This window comes from Cannabis sativa, chromosome 8 (assembly GCF_029168945.1).
Source record: "Cannabis sativa cultivar Pink pepper isolate KNU-18-1 chromosome 8, ASM2916894v1, whole genome shotgun sequence".
Classification (NCBI taxonomy): domain Eukaryota; kingdom Viridiplantae; phylum Streptophyta; class Magnoliopsida; order Rosales; family Cannabaceae; genus Cannabis; species Cannabis sativa.
In genome coordinates this window covers 32,752,067-32,769,404 of record NC_083608.1, presented here as the reverse complement: position 1 = coordinate 32,769,404, position 17,338 = coordinate 32,752,067, and the positions used below count along the sequence as shown (strand labels likewise).

The window sequence follows — 17,338 nt, the reverse complement described above, 5'->3', positions numbered from 1 at the left end:
TTCAAGTGAGTTGGCCGACTTTAATGGAAAGTCCTATCCTGGATGGATGCCCTAATCACATATTACAATCGGGTAAATTACATGTCTGAAACCCTAATTGAGGAAACTTGAATCTATAACTCAAGGCTCTGTTATATTCACTAGTGATTACATTAACCTAGGAAACAATGAAACACCCAACTAAGGCACTGAAATGGGCAAGAATTGAGAAAACGGGTTATTCGGGGGCAAACCGGTTAACCAGTTTGTACCAGCTTCCCCAAAAAAATCCAAATCCTTCTCAAAACTCAACCAAATGCTGCCAAACCTTCCAGAGTACCTAAACAAGGCATACACAACATATTCTAACCAATAAAACCCAGAAAAACTCACTGAATCAAAACATGTCATTAAAGACCTAAGCTTGAGTTTCAAAGCTCAAACTTGTGAAATTTCAACACAATACACCCAAATCAGTAACCTGAATCTAGAATTAACTTAAAATGAACATAAAAACTGATCCATAACCTATTCAAACCCTAACAGCCGCAATTTCCTAAAATCACAAGTTAAAACCAATTCAAACCTTGAGAAAAACATAACCAAAGAGTGTCTAGGGCTTACCTTGATTAAACCTGCTCCAATCCTTGCTCAAAACACAAAACTTAGTAATAAATCCCTTGGTTTTTGGCTGGTTCGAAGAGAGAGAAGGGAAAGAGAGTTTTCTTCAATTTCTTGGCTTTTTTTCCTTAATTTTCTTTATTTTGCCTCAAATGAAAAATAAGACTAATTACATTTATCTTGGATGAAAGTAGAATCTAGGTGTCAACATCTAGGGCAGCCACCAAATCACCCATGTGGCAAATTACTAAAATGCCTTTTCTTTTATAACTTAGGCATTTTCAAGACTAGGGGTAAAATGGTTGAAATCCATAACCCCTCTCAACCCCACTACTCTATTTCCTCCAACATACATCCCACTAAAAAATAAGGTTCTAGACCTACCCATGTGATCAAACTAGCCATCCATCGTATTTTTTGTTGTCGCCGAGCAAAAATTATAAAAATAGCATAATTCACATATAACACAAATAATACAGCTAGAGTTTAATAAAATCTCTGGAATTGAGAAATTATAACTCTAATGTCTATTTCTAACAATGGGTTCCACAATTAAATAAATTTATAAATAATTATAAAAATACCAATAATTAGTGCTAGTTGCCTTTTCTAATCCATATTATGAAATGCAGTCATTACACCATGTGTTAAGGGTTATGCCCTGAAAATCCTATAAATACATTTTTAATTTATAAATAAGAGTTGAATACTTTCATATATAGTTTATTGTTAAATTATTAATACTTAATATTGAATTATTTATATAATATATAAATATCAAAAAATTTCTTTTTCATACATGAGGCTGTGACTTGTATTGCACGAAAAATTAAGATCAGTTAGCTATGAATAAAATAGTCATCTGCATATTAATATTTAGGGATCTTTAATCAATGGTTGCTAGTACGGTTTACTAATGCCTGTTATTCAGTGTAAGTAATCTCGATTGAATTACTGATGTAGTATGACATCTAAGTGAAGGTGTTATATTTAATATAGATTATATATGACAAGGACTGATATGTAATTAAGTTGTCTTTATCAAAGATACCGTTTACAATAAAGACCTGATTCATATCATAATGATGATCAATGGTAGATTGGCCTAAATTCTGAGTAATCATGAACTCATGTTCATGTTATTAGTTTATTTGATTCACTCATTAAAGTTTCATGAACCATCGCAAATCCATCTAATCTAGCATGCTATTGTTATTCTGGATGTATTGTTAATGTTGTTAAATTCTAAGTTAAGGATCAAGATGACAGTCGTAACACCCAAAATAGTGGTATTTTGGTGCCTAGAGAAGGTGGTAAATTTTTTTATGGCATACTCAAACAAGTGTACGAGTTTGCTTACATGAAGGATTGTAGTGTTATTATTTTTAGGTGCAAGTGGTGGGACACAAACGATAATACAACAGAAAATGATGGTTTACTCACTAGTGTCTGTGTCGCCCGTGAATGGTACCAAAATTAACCATTCATACTTGCATCCCAAAAAAATTTGATATATTACATTCTCGACCTAAAGAATGGAGTTGATTGGAAGCTTGTCCATGTTTACACCCCCCGCAATGTCCGGGATCTCTCAAATGAGGATGAGGATGAGACCACGACTATACAAGAAAGAAACTCTTCGGGAATCTAATTAGTCGTTCAACTTTCATAATTGGACGATGTCAAATATGTCTGTGATGATGTCGACCTAATTGAAGTGACCACCAGAGACCGTGAGCAGCCTAACCGTTAAGATTCAAATGGTTTCATTGTTTATAGTTAAATTCTATTTTTAATAATTACCAAGTGAAATTATCAAACAATTTAAATAATGAAAAACTGTAGTAAAATTGCTTGAATAGAATTTGTCTCTATTCTATCAGACACAAAATCTGACAGAATAGAAATATATTGCAGAAAGTAAAATGCAAAAAATTAAAATGACACAAAACATTTTATACGTGGTATCAACAACTCTTTCAAATTGCTCTTAGTCTGCAGGGCCACGCCCAGAGAAAGAAATTTATTAGATGAATCACAAGTGTTTACAAAACTAAATTGACTTATACAAATAAAGACTCCCTCTTTGAATTTGTTGCAACTATTGTAACCAATTCTTCTAATCAAATTTCTGAAGTGCCGAGACCTTGAACTCCCTTCAATTCGTAGCACTTGCACACTTCATCCCAAAGAGTGTCTCACGTGCAATCTTCCTCCCGAAGAGTGTCTACTTGCAATCTTCTTCCCGAAGAGTGACTAACTTGCAATCTTCCTCCCGAAGAGTGACTAACTTGTAATCTTCCTCCCGAAGAGTGACTAACTTGCAATCTTCCTCCCGAAGAGTGACTCACATGCACTTTTTCCTCCCAAAAAGGTGACTCGCGAACAAGACTTCTCCCAAAGCTTGATTAACAACATCCAAGGTGTTCAACCTGCATAATTTCAACAAGAAACAATATAGAGTAACACAATAATAAAATACTAAGAACTTGTTGGACTCAAGTTCTTCATACAACAAAAAAAACACTCTCTAACTTTGAAAAGTAATATAGAATTGATACACCAAGAGAGCTAACCAATACCAGCGACTTAAGGGTGTATATTATACACTTTAAAAACCCTCTAGATCGTGGTCAAACAACCAAGAAATGATCAGGTCATCAAATGAAAATCTTCCCAAAAAGGAAAGTCAAAATCTATTTAAACAAACAGTCAGTCTGTACAAATAGACACAATGAACTTGAACAGTTTTTAGCAAAGTTTCCATAAATAAATAAGGCAACTTTGACTACATTAATACTCATAGTTGTGTACGGTTTCTTGGTCAAGAAATCAGATCAAAAGAAATAAAATATGAATAAGACTTTCCTGAAAAAGCAAAGTATAAAATCAAATAATTTATAAAAAGAAATCATATTTAATACACAATAAGTCAAAAAAAATATAAGATCTGATTTGGAAGTCTTTTCACACAAGAGAAGGAAACTAGATTTTTGAAAATAATGAATAAACAAATAAAGACAATTTCGAAAATACCACAAATAATATTTTTATATATTTTATCAAATATGCCAATAAAGGGTTTTACAATCTCCCCTTTTGGCAATTTGATAGACAAAAATAAAACAAAAAACCTGCAACATACAGTTAGAAATAAGAAAAGAGAAGAACTCCCCTGCAAGCTTGCATAACTCATAACAAATATGAAAATGAAACTAAAACTTAACTCCCCCTCAAAATAAGAAGGTCCAGAGTTACACAAATCAAAATATAACAGGTTTTTGAGTCTACTCTCCCCTTTTGTGTCTTTCAAAGTAGCTAAAGTACTAAAAGCAAAAAAGAAACAAATATGCCAAACCTAAGACTAAAGAAAGTATCAATGCTCTTAGGAATGGAGACAAAAAATAAAGGGACAAGAAAAACTAAGCTTCTGGGACCTTAGACAAGGCTTTGACAACATCCAAAACTGAACGTTGGAGTCCCTCAAGAGTCACTACACGATTAGTCAAGGAATCGAGGGAAGCTCCAACATCAGAGAGTTTTACAGAGATAGATGTTGAAGCAGTTGGAACAGGAGCTTCTACAGAAAGGTCATCCGAAGAAAACACCAGAGATTAAGGCTTGGATTTCTTAGATGATAAGGCTTCAACAGTATCAGGAATTGGAGTAGAAGCCTTGTAAGATGCAACAGTAGAAGGAGCCACCAAATCCTCTTTCTCTGTCTTGAGATCACTTTTTTGCATACTTAAAATGTTGTATGAGCACCAGTGTACTGAGAAAACTTAAGAAATGCACTTTGACCATAAGGCCTTGCAGGCTGGACAATCATGTCTTGGGGGTTCTCAATAGAAACAATAACTCTGGCAGCGAGCTGGAGCTTACCATGAGTGTGCCTTCCTATAGCGAGATGGATGTCTCGCTATCCATTATTTATGTCTTCCTTAAGATTATGCCTTCGAACGTGAAATAATTTCTCGTCAATACGCGAACCAATAGTTTGCACATCCTTATCTCGCTTAAGACCGTGCAGTCAGTGAGTTACAAATATACTTTTATTAATTCTGCATTGAATGAGTTATTCCATATTATATTTATTGATATAATTATCAATATATTCGTTGATTCATATTCCCCAAGGTTGACACGTGTCACCCTCTGAAGTACCACCCAAATTTCGGGTATAACAACAAGATACCGAACTTCCTTCTACAAAGAAAGACATTTCATACAAGGAACAAATTAAATAGAAATTAAACACAAGATCTCACTAAGAGTTTAGTGAACTGCTCTGATACCAATTGAAATTTTGTTTTTAATTGTTACCAAGTGAAATTATCAATTAATTTAAATAATGCAAAACTGTAGTAAAATTGTTTGAATAGAATTTGTCTCTATTCTATCAGACACAAAATCTGACAGAATAGAAATACACTGCAGAAAGTAAAATGTAGAAAATTAAAATGACTAACAACATTTTATACGTGGTATTAGTAACTCTTTCGAATTTCTCCTAGTCCACGGGGCCACACCCAGAGAAAGAAATTTATTAGATGAATCACAAGTGTTTACAAAACCAAATTGACTTATACAAATAACGACTCCCTTTTTGAATTTGTTGCAACTGTTGTAACCGATTCTTCTAATCTAATTTCTGAAGTGTCGAGACCTTAAACTCCCTTTATTATATTTCAGTCAGTTATATGATGAATATTATATTTGTATAATCTTCAAGATATATGTAAGTTTTAATTGAAGACGCATAATCTTCAGGATATATGCAAGATTTTATCGAGTATACATAATCTTCTTGATATATGTATAATTTATATAAATTTTCTCTATCATATCATAAACACGCATGTATTATAAATATTATAAATAATAAGAATATAATATATATATGAAATCAATAATAAACATATAAGAATAAGAATATATACATACACATATAATATATAGATATTAAATAAAAAAGAAGAAGAAAAAATGGTTCTTAAAATCGTTTCAGTCAGATGGGTATATATAAATATACATTTAGTGTATCGTGACCTTAAAATAATATTCAAGAACTTTAACAAAATATTTACCTTGAGGCTTGGGTAGAGACTCGTGCTGATAACGTGTTATAAAATAATATAAAATATATAAGAAGAAAAAAAGAAAAAGAGAGAAAGAGAAATTGAATGAGAATTTCTCAGTTGTTTATTCTAATTAGGGGTGAGCATAAAATTCAGAAAACCGAGAAAACTGTTCAAATCGACCTACCGAACACCGTTGGAGACGAAACCAAAAACCAAAAAAATCACTAACGGTTATAACCGCTATTGAATGGTTGGTGTTTTTTTGGGTAATAAACCGACCGAAAAAACTGAAACCAATCGTTATACATATATATATATATTAATTTATTAAGTTTTTTTTTTACATGTATTATAGTTACTAATAATATATAAAAATAATATATTATTTATTTATTAATACTAAAGTTAAAAGAATAAATTAATTAATTTTTGAACAATTAATTTGTATGTTTGTAGTTGTAAACTGTAGAATAATGTATTTATAGATAAATTGGATCATTTTTTTTTAAAAAAAAGTTCAGTTTGGGCGGTTTAAACCGACCAAACCAAGGTTCAAAACGGTCAGTTTTAAGATAGGTTCTGAATTGGTCGGTCGGTTTTCGGATTGCACCAATCCAGATCGAAAATTGAACTTGGGATTTTTATATAAAAAAAAACTGACCAAACCGATCGATGCTCAGTCCTAATTCTAATGGGGTGAACCCATATTTATACAAAAATATGACTAAAAGATTGAGAAACTAAATCAATGTAACAAAGGAAAATACAACCAAACATTAATGGGGATAATTAATTTGGTGATTTGGACATCCATAAATCATTAATATATATTTCATAACAATAATAAGTTATTCTTTTATATAGAGTGTGTTCTATAATAATTTTAGGGCTCATTTAATACACAGTGGTGTATTGTATTGTATTATATTATATTTGATTGAGTTATATATATATATATATCATATTTTTATGTAATACTAAATTTTAATTTATACTAAAATATTATATATTGTATAAAATACAATTTAATATAATACTATACAATACAATAGTGTAATACAACATACCAAAAAAACTCTTAATTATTTTTTTCTAAATTAGAAAAGCGAAAATAATTTTAAGAGCATGTTCTATAAATTTATTTTCACTTTTTAAATTTTAAAATGAGAATTAAAATTTTAAAAATAAAAAAAAAAAACATTTTCAAAAAAATTCAAAACATTTTTTTAATTATAATCTAATTGTATTTTCTTTTATTAATATTTTGGACCCCAACCTGGAGCCCAAACCCTAACCCTGGACCCCAACCCCGATTTGGATTCGAGTCCAAACCCAGACCCAGACCCAGACCAAAAACTTAGACCCAGACCCGGACCCCGAACTTGGACCTGGACTCAGATCCAACCCATGTTGGACCCCGAACGTGGACCCCGCTCCCGGCCTCGGACCTCACTCACTTTCTCTCATCTCAATTTCTTTTTCCTCACTTAAATAAAAATGGGTAAATACTATTTTGAACTCTGCATTTTGCAAAAACTGTCAATTGGTCCCTCTATTTCATTAAATGACAAAATGGACCCTGTATTTTTCAAAATGGTAATAGGATCATAAACTGATTTTTTGTCAAAATAAAATTTAATAATAACCCGATCTAGAGGTATTATGAAAACAAATTGTCGAAAATTGAGCTCATAGTCCTACTTGTACTTTTTTAAAAATACATGGTCTATTTTATTATTTAAAAAAGTAGAAAGTCCAATTGGTAACTTTTACAAAATACAGACTCCAAAATAATATTTATCCAATTAAAATAAAAAATAAAATAAAATTTACAGACACAGTTTTATATATTTTTTTATTTTTAAAAATAAAAAACAAAAATAGTTACTTAATAAATTTTTATCCTATTTTGTTAACAAACACTACCATAATTAACTAATACAATTGGGATTAATTTTTGTATATAATAAATAGAAGTGAAATCTAATAAAATGAAATAGATCGATAAAGTTTGTGGTGCAAAGTTTGTCAAGATTTGGTATGCTCTTTTCACAATATTATTGAACTATACATTACCGCGTTTTGCATTGACCAGTTGACCTATATAATTGTATTTTTTACAAAAATATATTAATTGAATTTAACTTCTTAAAAATTAATTCAAAAAAATAAAAAAACCTAATAATTACTCAAAAAAACAAAGGAGCAAAACGGAGATACACCCACCAGATAATGAGGTTACTTTCCAAGCCTTTTCATTTATATCATCAAAAAAAGAACAAAAAAAAAAATACGGAGTCCACTTTACATGCTAGCTAGGTAGCTAGTGTACTTTGTCTTCTTACTGATGGATGATTATTATTTTGTGCTTTATCTTTCAATAGATAAAGTTTGATCATCAGAATATAATTAATTAAGGACTCAACTACTTTTTGGGTTCTTATTACACATTTCGTATTCTACGATTCAACTCCTCCTTCTTTTACATTTCATTATTATTTCCACAAAAACGCGTAATAGAACTTATATAAACTCCTATTTTTCTCCATCTCTAGCACCAAACAAGTTGAACTTATTAAAGAGTAGAGTGCCCATTTTTTTTTCTTCTTCTTCTTCTACTTATTACTTACCAAAATTAAGTTTCTAGTTACTGTTTTGATTTTTTTTTCCTTACCTGTTAGTATTGTTTAAGTCAAGTCAACAAGTTACTGTTTTTGTTTGTTTTTCTTTTGTGGTCAAGATGTTCCCACAAACTAGTGGCGACAATGAGGCCGATGGCACTGGTACTCTCACCGCCGCCGGCTTAGTGGTCGATGCTGCTGCAGCTACTACTACTACTACCGCCATGTTTGGCGAGAAAAATAGCGTGTGGTTTCGTTATGTGGTTCTAAGTATCAGCGTTTTCATTTCTCATGGTGATGCGGCGGTGGTAGCCTCGGAGCAATTACCTGATGATGATGATGATCAGATCCAGATCTGTTCTGATATTCAAAGAGACGACCATCATGTGATTGACATGATCATGAAGCCTGATTGGTACTGGGACTGGGAGAGTCTTGTTCAGATAGTGAAGGAGCAGAACTTAGTTGGTTTAAAAAGAAGAGGTGGCCTAGATTGGGTTTTGTCACTAGTGGCCACATCTCAAGACACTCACGAGGTAGATAGCTAGCTAGACTTTTACTTGGTATAAGAAAAAGTTAATATGTCCACTTATATCATTATAATAATCTGTGTTTATGAACAGGAAAAAAGTACCGATGAGGAAAAATGGAAGGCGCCAATTATTAGTAGTAAAGAAAAGGGATTTTTGTATTACTTATTGCAATCATGCAATGATTGTACAATTTTCCTTTTGGTTCTTTCAGCTGGATTTCTATTCGCCATTGAAAGCATGCAGCAAGGACCAAAAACTGGTTGGCATGATGGTACGGCCGTCCTTGTTGCCATTTTTGTTATTATTGCTTCCTCTTCGGTTAGGAACTTCATTGGCCAAAGAGAATTGACAAAAAAGATGATCAAAGATAAGAGCATGCTTATGGTGACAGTTGAGAGGCCTAATGGAATGAAATCAAGGATGGTCCTTTCTGATGTCAAGGTTCGAGACAAAGTCTACTTGACTGAAGGTGATCATGTTCCTGGAGATGGTGTGTTCATATCTGGTGAAAAGTTGAAGTTGGTTCATGTGTTCAAGAAGTTTGATGTTGATATGGACAAAAATCCTTTTCTATTAGCTGGTTCAAGAGTTGTGGAAGGCAATGGCACCATGATTGTTACGTCCATTGGTGATAAAACTATTTATGGTGAGATCATACCAACCTTGTTGAGCTGTGATAATAATTATATTGGTCATGGACAAACGACACTTTTTGAAGATTTGTTGAGTGTACCCTACGGTTACATAGAAAAGTTTGGTCTTTTCATGTCTGTATTGATTGCGTTTGTGGCGTTAATTCGACTGCTCTTGAAGAAACATGACAGTAATTACAATGAATTGCCGGAGTTGAAAGGGCATCTCAGCATAGCTTATATGTTTAAATTATTGGAGAGGCTTGTTTCAAAACCACAAGGAAGGCTGTCCATCTTAGTGAATACTCTTGTGGTGTTTGTTATAGGGATTCAACATGGAATGCCTTTAGTAATTGGCATTTGTTTACACCAATGGAGAAAGCAGAAGTTTCATTCAAATAAGGTGAATCCTCAGAATCTCTCCGTTTGTGGAACCATTGGACTCGTCACAGTCTTATACATTGATGCAACAGGTGACTTGATGTGTAAGCAAATGGATGTTAAGGAATGTTGGGTTGGTGGCAAGGATATTAGCAAAGAACCAGCTTTTGAAACAAGCCAAATCGCAGCTAATCATGGCAAGTTATACCAGGGGATAAATGTTTTGGTTAACTTGCCCAAGATTTCACTTAGTTTCGATGATAACTTGCTCATTTCTGGGGTGAAGTCAAGATGGGGAGGAAATGAGGAATTTTTTGGTAAGGAATTTGAAGTTGTGAAGTACAGAAGATCGATCTCTAGCAAGAAAAGTTGTGGGATTCTAATGAGGAGTAGAACAAGCAATCAAGAAGATCAGATTATGCAGCTTCATTGGAACGGGCCTGCTTCAACGATCTTGGGCATGTGTACACAGTTTTATGATAGTGATGGGAAAGTGTGTTCAATGGAGGAATCTCACAAAGATAATTTTGGGGAAGTAGTGAAAAATATGGAGGAGAATGGACTTAGACCTATTGCATTTGCTTTTGGAGAGACTGAAGATGAAAATCTTAAAAAAGAAGACTTAACCTTATTGGCAATGTTGGGTTTGAAATACTCTTGCAAGGAAGATATCAAGTTACTAGTGGAAACTCTTAGAACAGATAATGGGTTAATTGTGAAACTAGTGTCAGAAGATGAGCTATCTAAAGTGAGAGCCATTGCTTGTAACCTAGATATTTTCGGTGGACGAAATGATTACATTGAAGTTGAAGGCGAAAGTTTTCAAGAAATGGATGAGCCAGATAAGGAAAAACATACCATAGAGGCCATTGTAATGGGAGATTTTCATTCAAAGGAAAAGCTTTATATAGTTGAGAAGTCACAAAAGAATGGTCATGTAGTTGCATTTTGTGGGGGTTTGACAGCAAAGGATATTCCGGCTATGAAAAAGGCAGATGTTGGGATCATCTTAGAAAATAGATGCACAGAGATGTCAAGGCCTTTTTATGACATCTCATTTGAGAAACTATCTGCAACACATGAGATACGAAAGAATAGTAAATGCATTTACCATAACATTCAAAAGTTCTTCCAACTTCAGCTCACTACCGGGGTATCTGGGTTAACAATAACCTTGATTTCAACAATAGTTTTAGGAGATTCTCCATTGACATCCCTTGATATGATTTGGGTGAACTTAATTATGTCTCTTTTGGGTGGTTTAATGATGATGATGGAGTTCAAAGACCAACAAGAGTACTTAATTGTTGCTAATTGCAAGCCATTTCATCGAAATCAGTCACTAATAACAAAAGTGATGTGGAAAAACATAGTAATTCAGGTCGGCTACCAGATTTCACTTTTGTTGATCTTTCAATGGGTGGGCTTGCTTATGATGATGGATAAAGATGTCCTACAAACAATAATCTTTAACACTTTTGTTTTCTGTCAGATCTTCAACCTATTCAACATCATGAACATAGAAAAGATGGAAGTCTTAAAAGTTGTCATTAGTAATAACTATTGGTTCCTTATTACTTTGACAACTACTGGAGCTTTACAAATAATGCTTGTTCAACTTGGAATAGGTCTTCTCTGCAAAAGTACGTTGAATGTTCGATGGTGGGTTTTATGTTTATTCTTTGCAGCATTTTCGTCTCCATTGAAGTGGGTCATAGAAAAGATTTTTGTTTGAACAATTTTTTATTGAAATTATTCTACTTAATATTCACATTATACATATTATTTGTATTGATTTGTGTACTTGTTTATGATAGGAATAATGAGTTGGAAGTTATTTTTTGATAGGGTTTATGCTCTGAAAAACTTGTAAAGATATTTTTTGATTATTAAACAAAGAGTTGAACATTTAATATATGTATGAATGTTAAATTATTAATATTTATTATTGAATTAAATATTTGAAAATTCTTAATTCATATATGAGGTTGTGGCTTGTAGCTGTACAAAGAACTAAGACCGCTTAACTATGAATAAAACAGTTAACATATTAAAGTTATGGAATCTTTAATCGATGGTTGCTAACTAGTACGGTTCACGAATGCCCGTTCTTTGATGCAAGTAATTTCGGTTCAGATTATGGATGTAGTATGACATCAAATCAAAGGTGTTTTATATAATAGATATTATATATGACAAAGACCGATATGAATAAAGTTATTTTTATTAACATGTCATTTATCATAAAGACCTAATTCATATTATAACAATGATCAATAGTAGATCGACTTAAATCCTGAGTTGTCATGAACGACTGTTCATGTTATTAGTTTCTTTGATTCACTCGTTAAAGTTTCACAGAGAAGATAATTCTTACAATTTCTATTTTGGGAATCTAATAATGTGGATGGCTGGGAACATGATTTGCAATTATGGAATCATGACTTTCCTAACGGATCGAATGGTCGTTTCCTTTTAAGTGTTAATTCTAGAACTGGAATGTTGTGCACAAATTTAGATGGGATCTAAATTATACTTCCAGTAGTGAATTAATGGTACTAAAGGATAAAGAAGTAATTAGAAGGGTAAAATAGTAATTTGACCAAAACTAATTACAAACCAACACATGAAGGGCTAATCAATGAAATTGATTATATCAATGAACATTGCAGTTAAACTCAATAAATATAATTCTATAATTACTAAGAGTTCAATTCCATATTTATAGTAGAGTAATCATTGAATTAATAAACAAGGACTATTTAGTTGATGAGACTCAATAAATAATCTAGTTTATTGGAGCTTAGAATTATAGGTCTATTGTCCCCGAATCATCACCTTAAAACACTGCCAAGGATTGTGATAAAGAGGTGTATAATATCATTCGCAAAAATCTATTTTGAATTGGAAAAATAGTAAATATTTATTTTTGTAATAAATAAATACTTTCTCAAATTAATTAAATAGGGAAAAGATAAAAATTATTAAGACAAAAGTTGTCAGGACACAAGGCATCCTTGTCCTAAACAACAAGGGTAGGCGCCTAGCATATATCATGTCCCTATAGAGTTTGTCTTTTGGGCTAATTAATTATTTAATTAATTCAATTAGGTAAATATCTAATTTGAAAAGTGGTTATAGATATTTCAAGGTTGTTGAGATGTTCTCTCAAGTAGTTGAGAGATTCTCTCATAAATATCAGTAACCAAATTCAGTTATAGATATTTATTTATTTAAATAATTTAATATGATTTAATTAGAGGTTTTTTAACTACTATAAATAGAAGCTTGATATGAAAAATTAGAACACTTCCCTGACATATTAATTTTTGAAATTAAGCAAAGAGAAGAAAGAAAGAATTTTTTTCTCATCTGTTCTTGATCATGTGTTGAGAACTCAAAAGGAACAAACCTATACACTTTATCCTAATAGCCCACACCATTCCTTGTGTCCAGTGAAACGATTTGGAAGACACTAGTGGAAGTTCAAATTGCATTATCTGGATTAAGGGATACAACATACGAGAAGTTTTGAGGATACCCTGATATTCATCAAAATGTATTAACTCTAAACTTACTATTTATTGTTTTGATTTAATTTACACGCATGTGGAGATCCATTGGGATATGGTACAATAATAATCAAATAATACGAAACTCTTCCGCTGCATACCTAATTTAGTACCAGGATTTTAATTTGCTAACATGTATGTTTGATTATTACATAAATAATCTAACATCCTAAAATATAAAAATCATAAAATGACGTGTAGCACATATAAAGTTTAGGATTCCTTACATTGATGGCAACGAAAATAATTGACTCATTTCATTCAATCACTGTAACCCTTGATTCCCTTTATGTAGAAGGGTATAACCAAGTGATGAACTTGGATAGCTTTCCTTAACTCAAACAACAACAAACTAAAAAGTCTTCCACATAGATCTGAGTACCACCATGAATAGAGTGGGCTGGTACTCAGTACACTATAGGGCTGAATATGAGAAAGTGTTTGAGAGACTACGAATTTTGAATTCTATAAGGAAAATACAGCTTTTACTGAATCACTCAAAATTATGGTTAATAATCTCATAAATTAAAGCTCCATCTCATTTCTTATATATGCTCTCAATAGGGTTAGGTTTGATTCGATGGGGTAGGAAAATATAATGGACTTAAAAATCAATTAATTGAGTCTACAAGGTAGTATTATCCTAAATAATGTGAGGACGACGTGCCTATGAAATCAAGCTCTCACTAATTAGTTCTTAAATTTACTAAGTAAATATCCTAACATATCAATTCCTCCTAACTTCAAGTATAGATTTAGAATTGCACTCTTTATTACATAGAATGCTCTATATACCAAATATAGTTACACTATAATTATCTATTGTTCCAATCTAAATAATCAACGATCCTCTATAGACGGTTTATATTGAGCAAGGACAAATTTACCATTTTACCATTTAGTGTATTTTATCTTTAAAACACTTAGCTTCTTGTAATGATATTTCAGTAAACTATTATAAATACTAAAATGAGTACTACACCATTTAACCCATTTAGCCAAGCTCTAAGAAAATCATCATTTTCCTTTTAAATAATCATACAAGCTATAGATTTCATATCTATGATTAGCGCTCTTACTTAATTTCACTACCGAGTTCCCAAGATGTAAGTATGGGCTAGTCATATGGGTAAGAGAGTAACGAACAAGTGAAAGAACCTAGATAGTAAAATTAAGCTAAAGCTTAACCATCTCAGAATTAAGATCAAATATGTGATATTGACGTAGAATAGATATAACAGTGAGTTCATAATATCTTTTCCACTATCAATATCAGTCTAGTCTGATGTATAGTCAATACATCTGATACAAGTCTACTTTGCTAATGCTCTAGAAAAGAGATTCTATGTATACAAGTGTAAGTAAACCACATCTTTAACTATCATGTTAGTGTAAATCCAGTGCACTGACAAATCATGGAACTAAAATAGTTTGAATCATATTATCAGGATTATTTTCTACTGTGTTGACAACACTATAATCATGAATAAAAATATGATTGGGATTTAATAAAATTTATATATCAAACATATGATTATGAAAGTAACATGTTAACCAAGGAATGTACAAAAGTTATAAAATAATTTTTTATCTTTTATTGATAAGAAAAATAAGATTACATTGAAATTGAGTTTTCTTTAGGGCATAAAACCCCAACAAACTCCCACTTTCACTAACATAAAAAAATTAGTACATTTCAACTAATCCTATATTCCATTTGCACTTCTCGAATGCAGTCTCTATCAGTGTCTTCATGAATGGGCCAATAATATTATTTTTAGTGTCAACCTTCTTCATGAGTACATCTCCTCTCGCCACATACTCCTGGGTAATGTGGTATTTCCTCTCTATATGTTTGCTACTCTTGTGGCTTTAAGGTTCTTTATTGTTGGCAATGCCACCAGTGTTATGATAGAGTAACACAAGTTGTTTTTCCATATTTGGGATAATACCAAGCTCTGTAAAGAACTTTCTTATCCAGACCAAGTCCTTACTAGCCTCAGTAGCAACTATGTACTTGACCTCCATAGTAGAGTCAGAGATTGCAAATTGCTTAATGCTTCTTCAAATCACTACTCCCCCAAGAGTGAAAACTATCCAAGATGTAGACTTTCTGGCATCGACACAAGCCTAAAAATTTGAGTCAATGTAGCCTAAAGGGTTTAAAGCACCACCCTTGTATACTAACATATAGTTTTTTGGTTCTTTTCAAGTACTTCAGAATGTGTTTAACTATCGTCCAATGTTCCTTTTTTGGGTTGGACTGATACATGCTCACAATTCCTACTGCATAGTAAATGCCTGATCTAGTGCATAACATAGCATACGTTAGACTTCCAACTGTTGAAGCATAAGGAATTCTTCTCATGTCTTCTATCTCTTGGGGATCAGTGTGACATTATGTTGTGGTCACGCAAGTGTACGTATCGTTAACAAGTAGTAAACTCACCAATAGTGAGGTCGATCGCACGAGAATTGTAGTTAAGTACGTTAAAATTAAACTTTTACTTCTCTTTGGTTGAATAAAAATTAAGAAAAGATTAAAACTAGAAAATCATAAAAACAGTGAAAGAAGAAGCCATTAAACTAATAAGGAAATTAATAGTTAATAAAAACTAGGGCTTTGATTTCAATTGTTTTTATTGAATTATGGCTTAATATGATTATCTTCCTATTATCAATTTCTATGCAATAGCAGGTTTACTAAGGTAATTTATAGTCTTCTCAAATATATAAATCTCAATTACATGCAAATTTTTTACTCTCGTGATAAATTTAACATGCAACAAGCATTAAACACAGAAACCCTATAATTGAAACTCAACCATACAGGTACTCTCGTCCTATATCAAAATTAAGTTCTATTTCACTATAGCATAATTGAAACTCACTTCTCAGATCTCACATCAAAATCATAAAACAGTTAATTGATGGCCATGCAATTAAAAGTAATTAAGTACGAATTTAATAGAATACATAGAAATTAGGGATAAAATAAATCATATTAAAATCATAAAGCAATGTCAAACAACATCCATCTAACCCTTATCAAGTGTTTAGCTACACATGTTCATGGAAGCAAAACACACATATTAACTTTAAGAAAGAGAAGAAGATAGAGAATAAAATAATGCTGAAAATCCTCTGCAGAATGCCTTCAGTATTGACTTCTGTCTTTGAAATTCGTACTCCTTTTTTCTTCTAAATGTCTTCCCCAAAAACTATTGAAGTCCACTTCTTTTATAGCCAAAAAAAAATGATAAAATAAAATAAAAATCGCTGAAGTAAAAAACCTATTCTCCTTAGGATTAGAAAAGCTATTCTGCTTAGGATTAGAAGAGGAGGTGAGTTTTTTGCTGCGTCGACTGATAGTATTTTGGCCACAACTCTCTCGATATTTCTCAAAATTGAACGATGCAAGATGTTCTGAAAAGATAAAAGAGAGATCTAGAACTTTTATGTTTCTACTTTTTCTAAAATCTGATCAGAACATAGTCGAATTTAGGATTGAATTTTCAGCTTTATTTTTTTTGCATAATTTTCTCTATTTTATATATCATCTTTTTGTGAGATTTTTTTATCTTTTTTTCCCATTTTTTCCTCTGATATTTTTTCTAATCTTCTTTTATTTTAAATCTGCAAACATAAAAGATAACAAGCGTAAAAATACTTCAAACACAATTAAAACTAAAGTAAAAATATACTAAACTTAATCTAAAATTCAAACTAAAAATAACCTAACACATTGTTCCTTATATAGATGCATACCATGTCTAGAAGACATATGAGCATCTTTGGCGTTAGTCATTAAGAAGCACTCAAGCACCTTATCAACGTAAGCTGCTTTCAATAGAGTAAGTGATATGTTCTTCCAGTCTCTATTAATTTATATCCTAAGAACATAACTAGCTTCACCCA

General features: G+C 31.9%; 1 protein-coding gene across 1 annotated transcript; it reads left to right on the top strand.

The window, feature by feature from the left end:
- The first annotated feature begins 7,933 nt into the window (after positions 1-7,933).
- LOC115698931 (putative calcium-transporting ATPase 13, plasma membrane-type) lies at positions 7,934-11,763 on the top strand. Its single transcript, XM_061102801.1, has 2 exons — positions 7,934-8,838; positions 8,926-11,763. Exons 1-2 carry the CDS (start codon positions 8,422-8,424, stop codon positions 11,581-11,583), a joined length of 3,075 nt encoding a protein of 1,024 aa, XP_060958784.1. The 5' UTR covers positions 7,934-8,421; the 3' UTR covers positions 11,584-11,763.
- Positions 11,764-17,338: the final 5,575 nt, after the last annotated feature.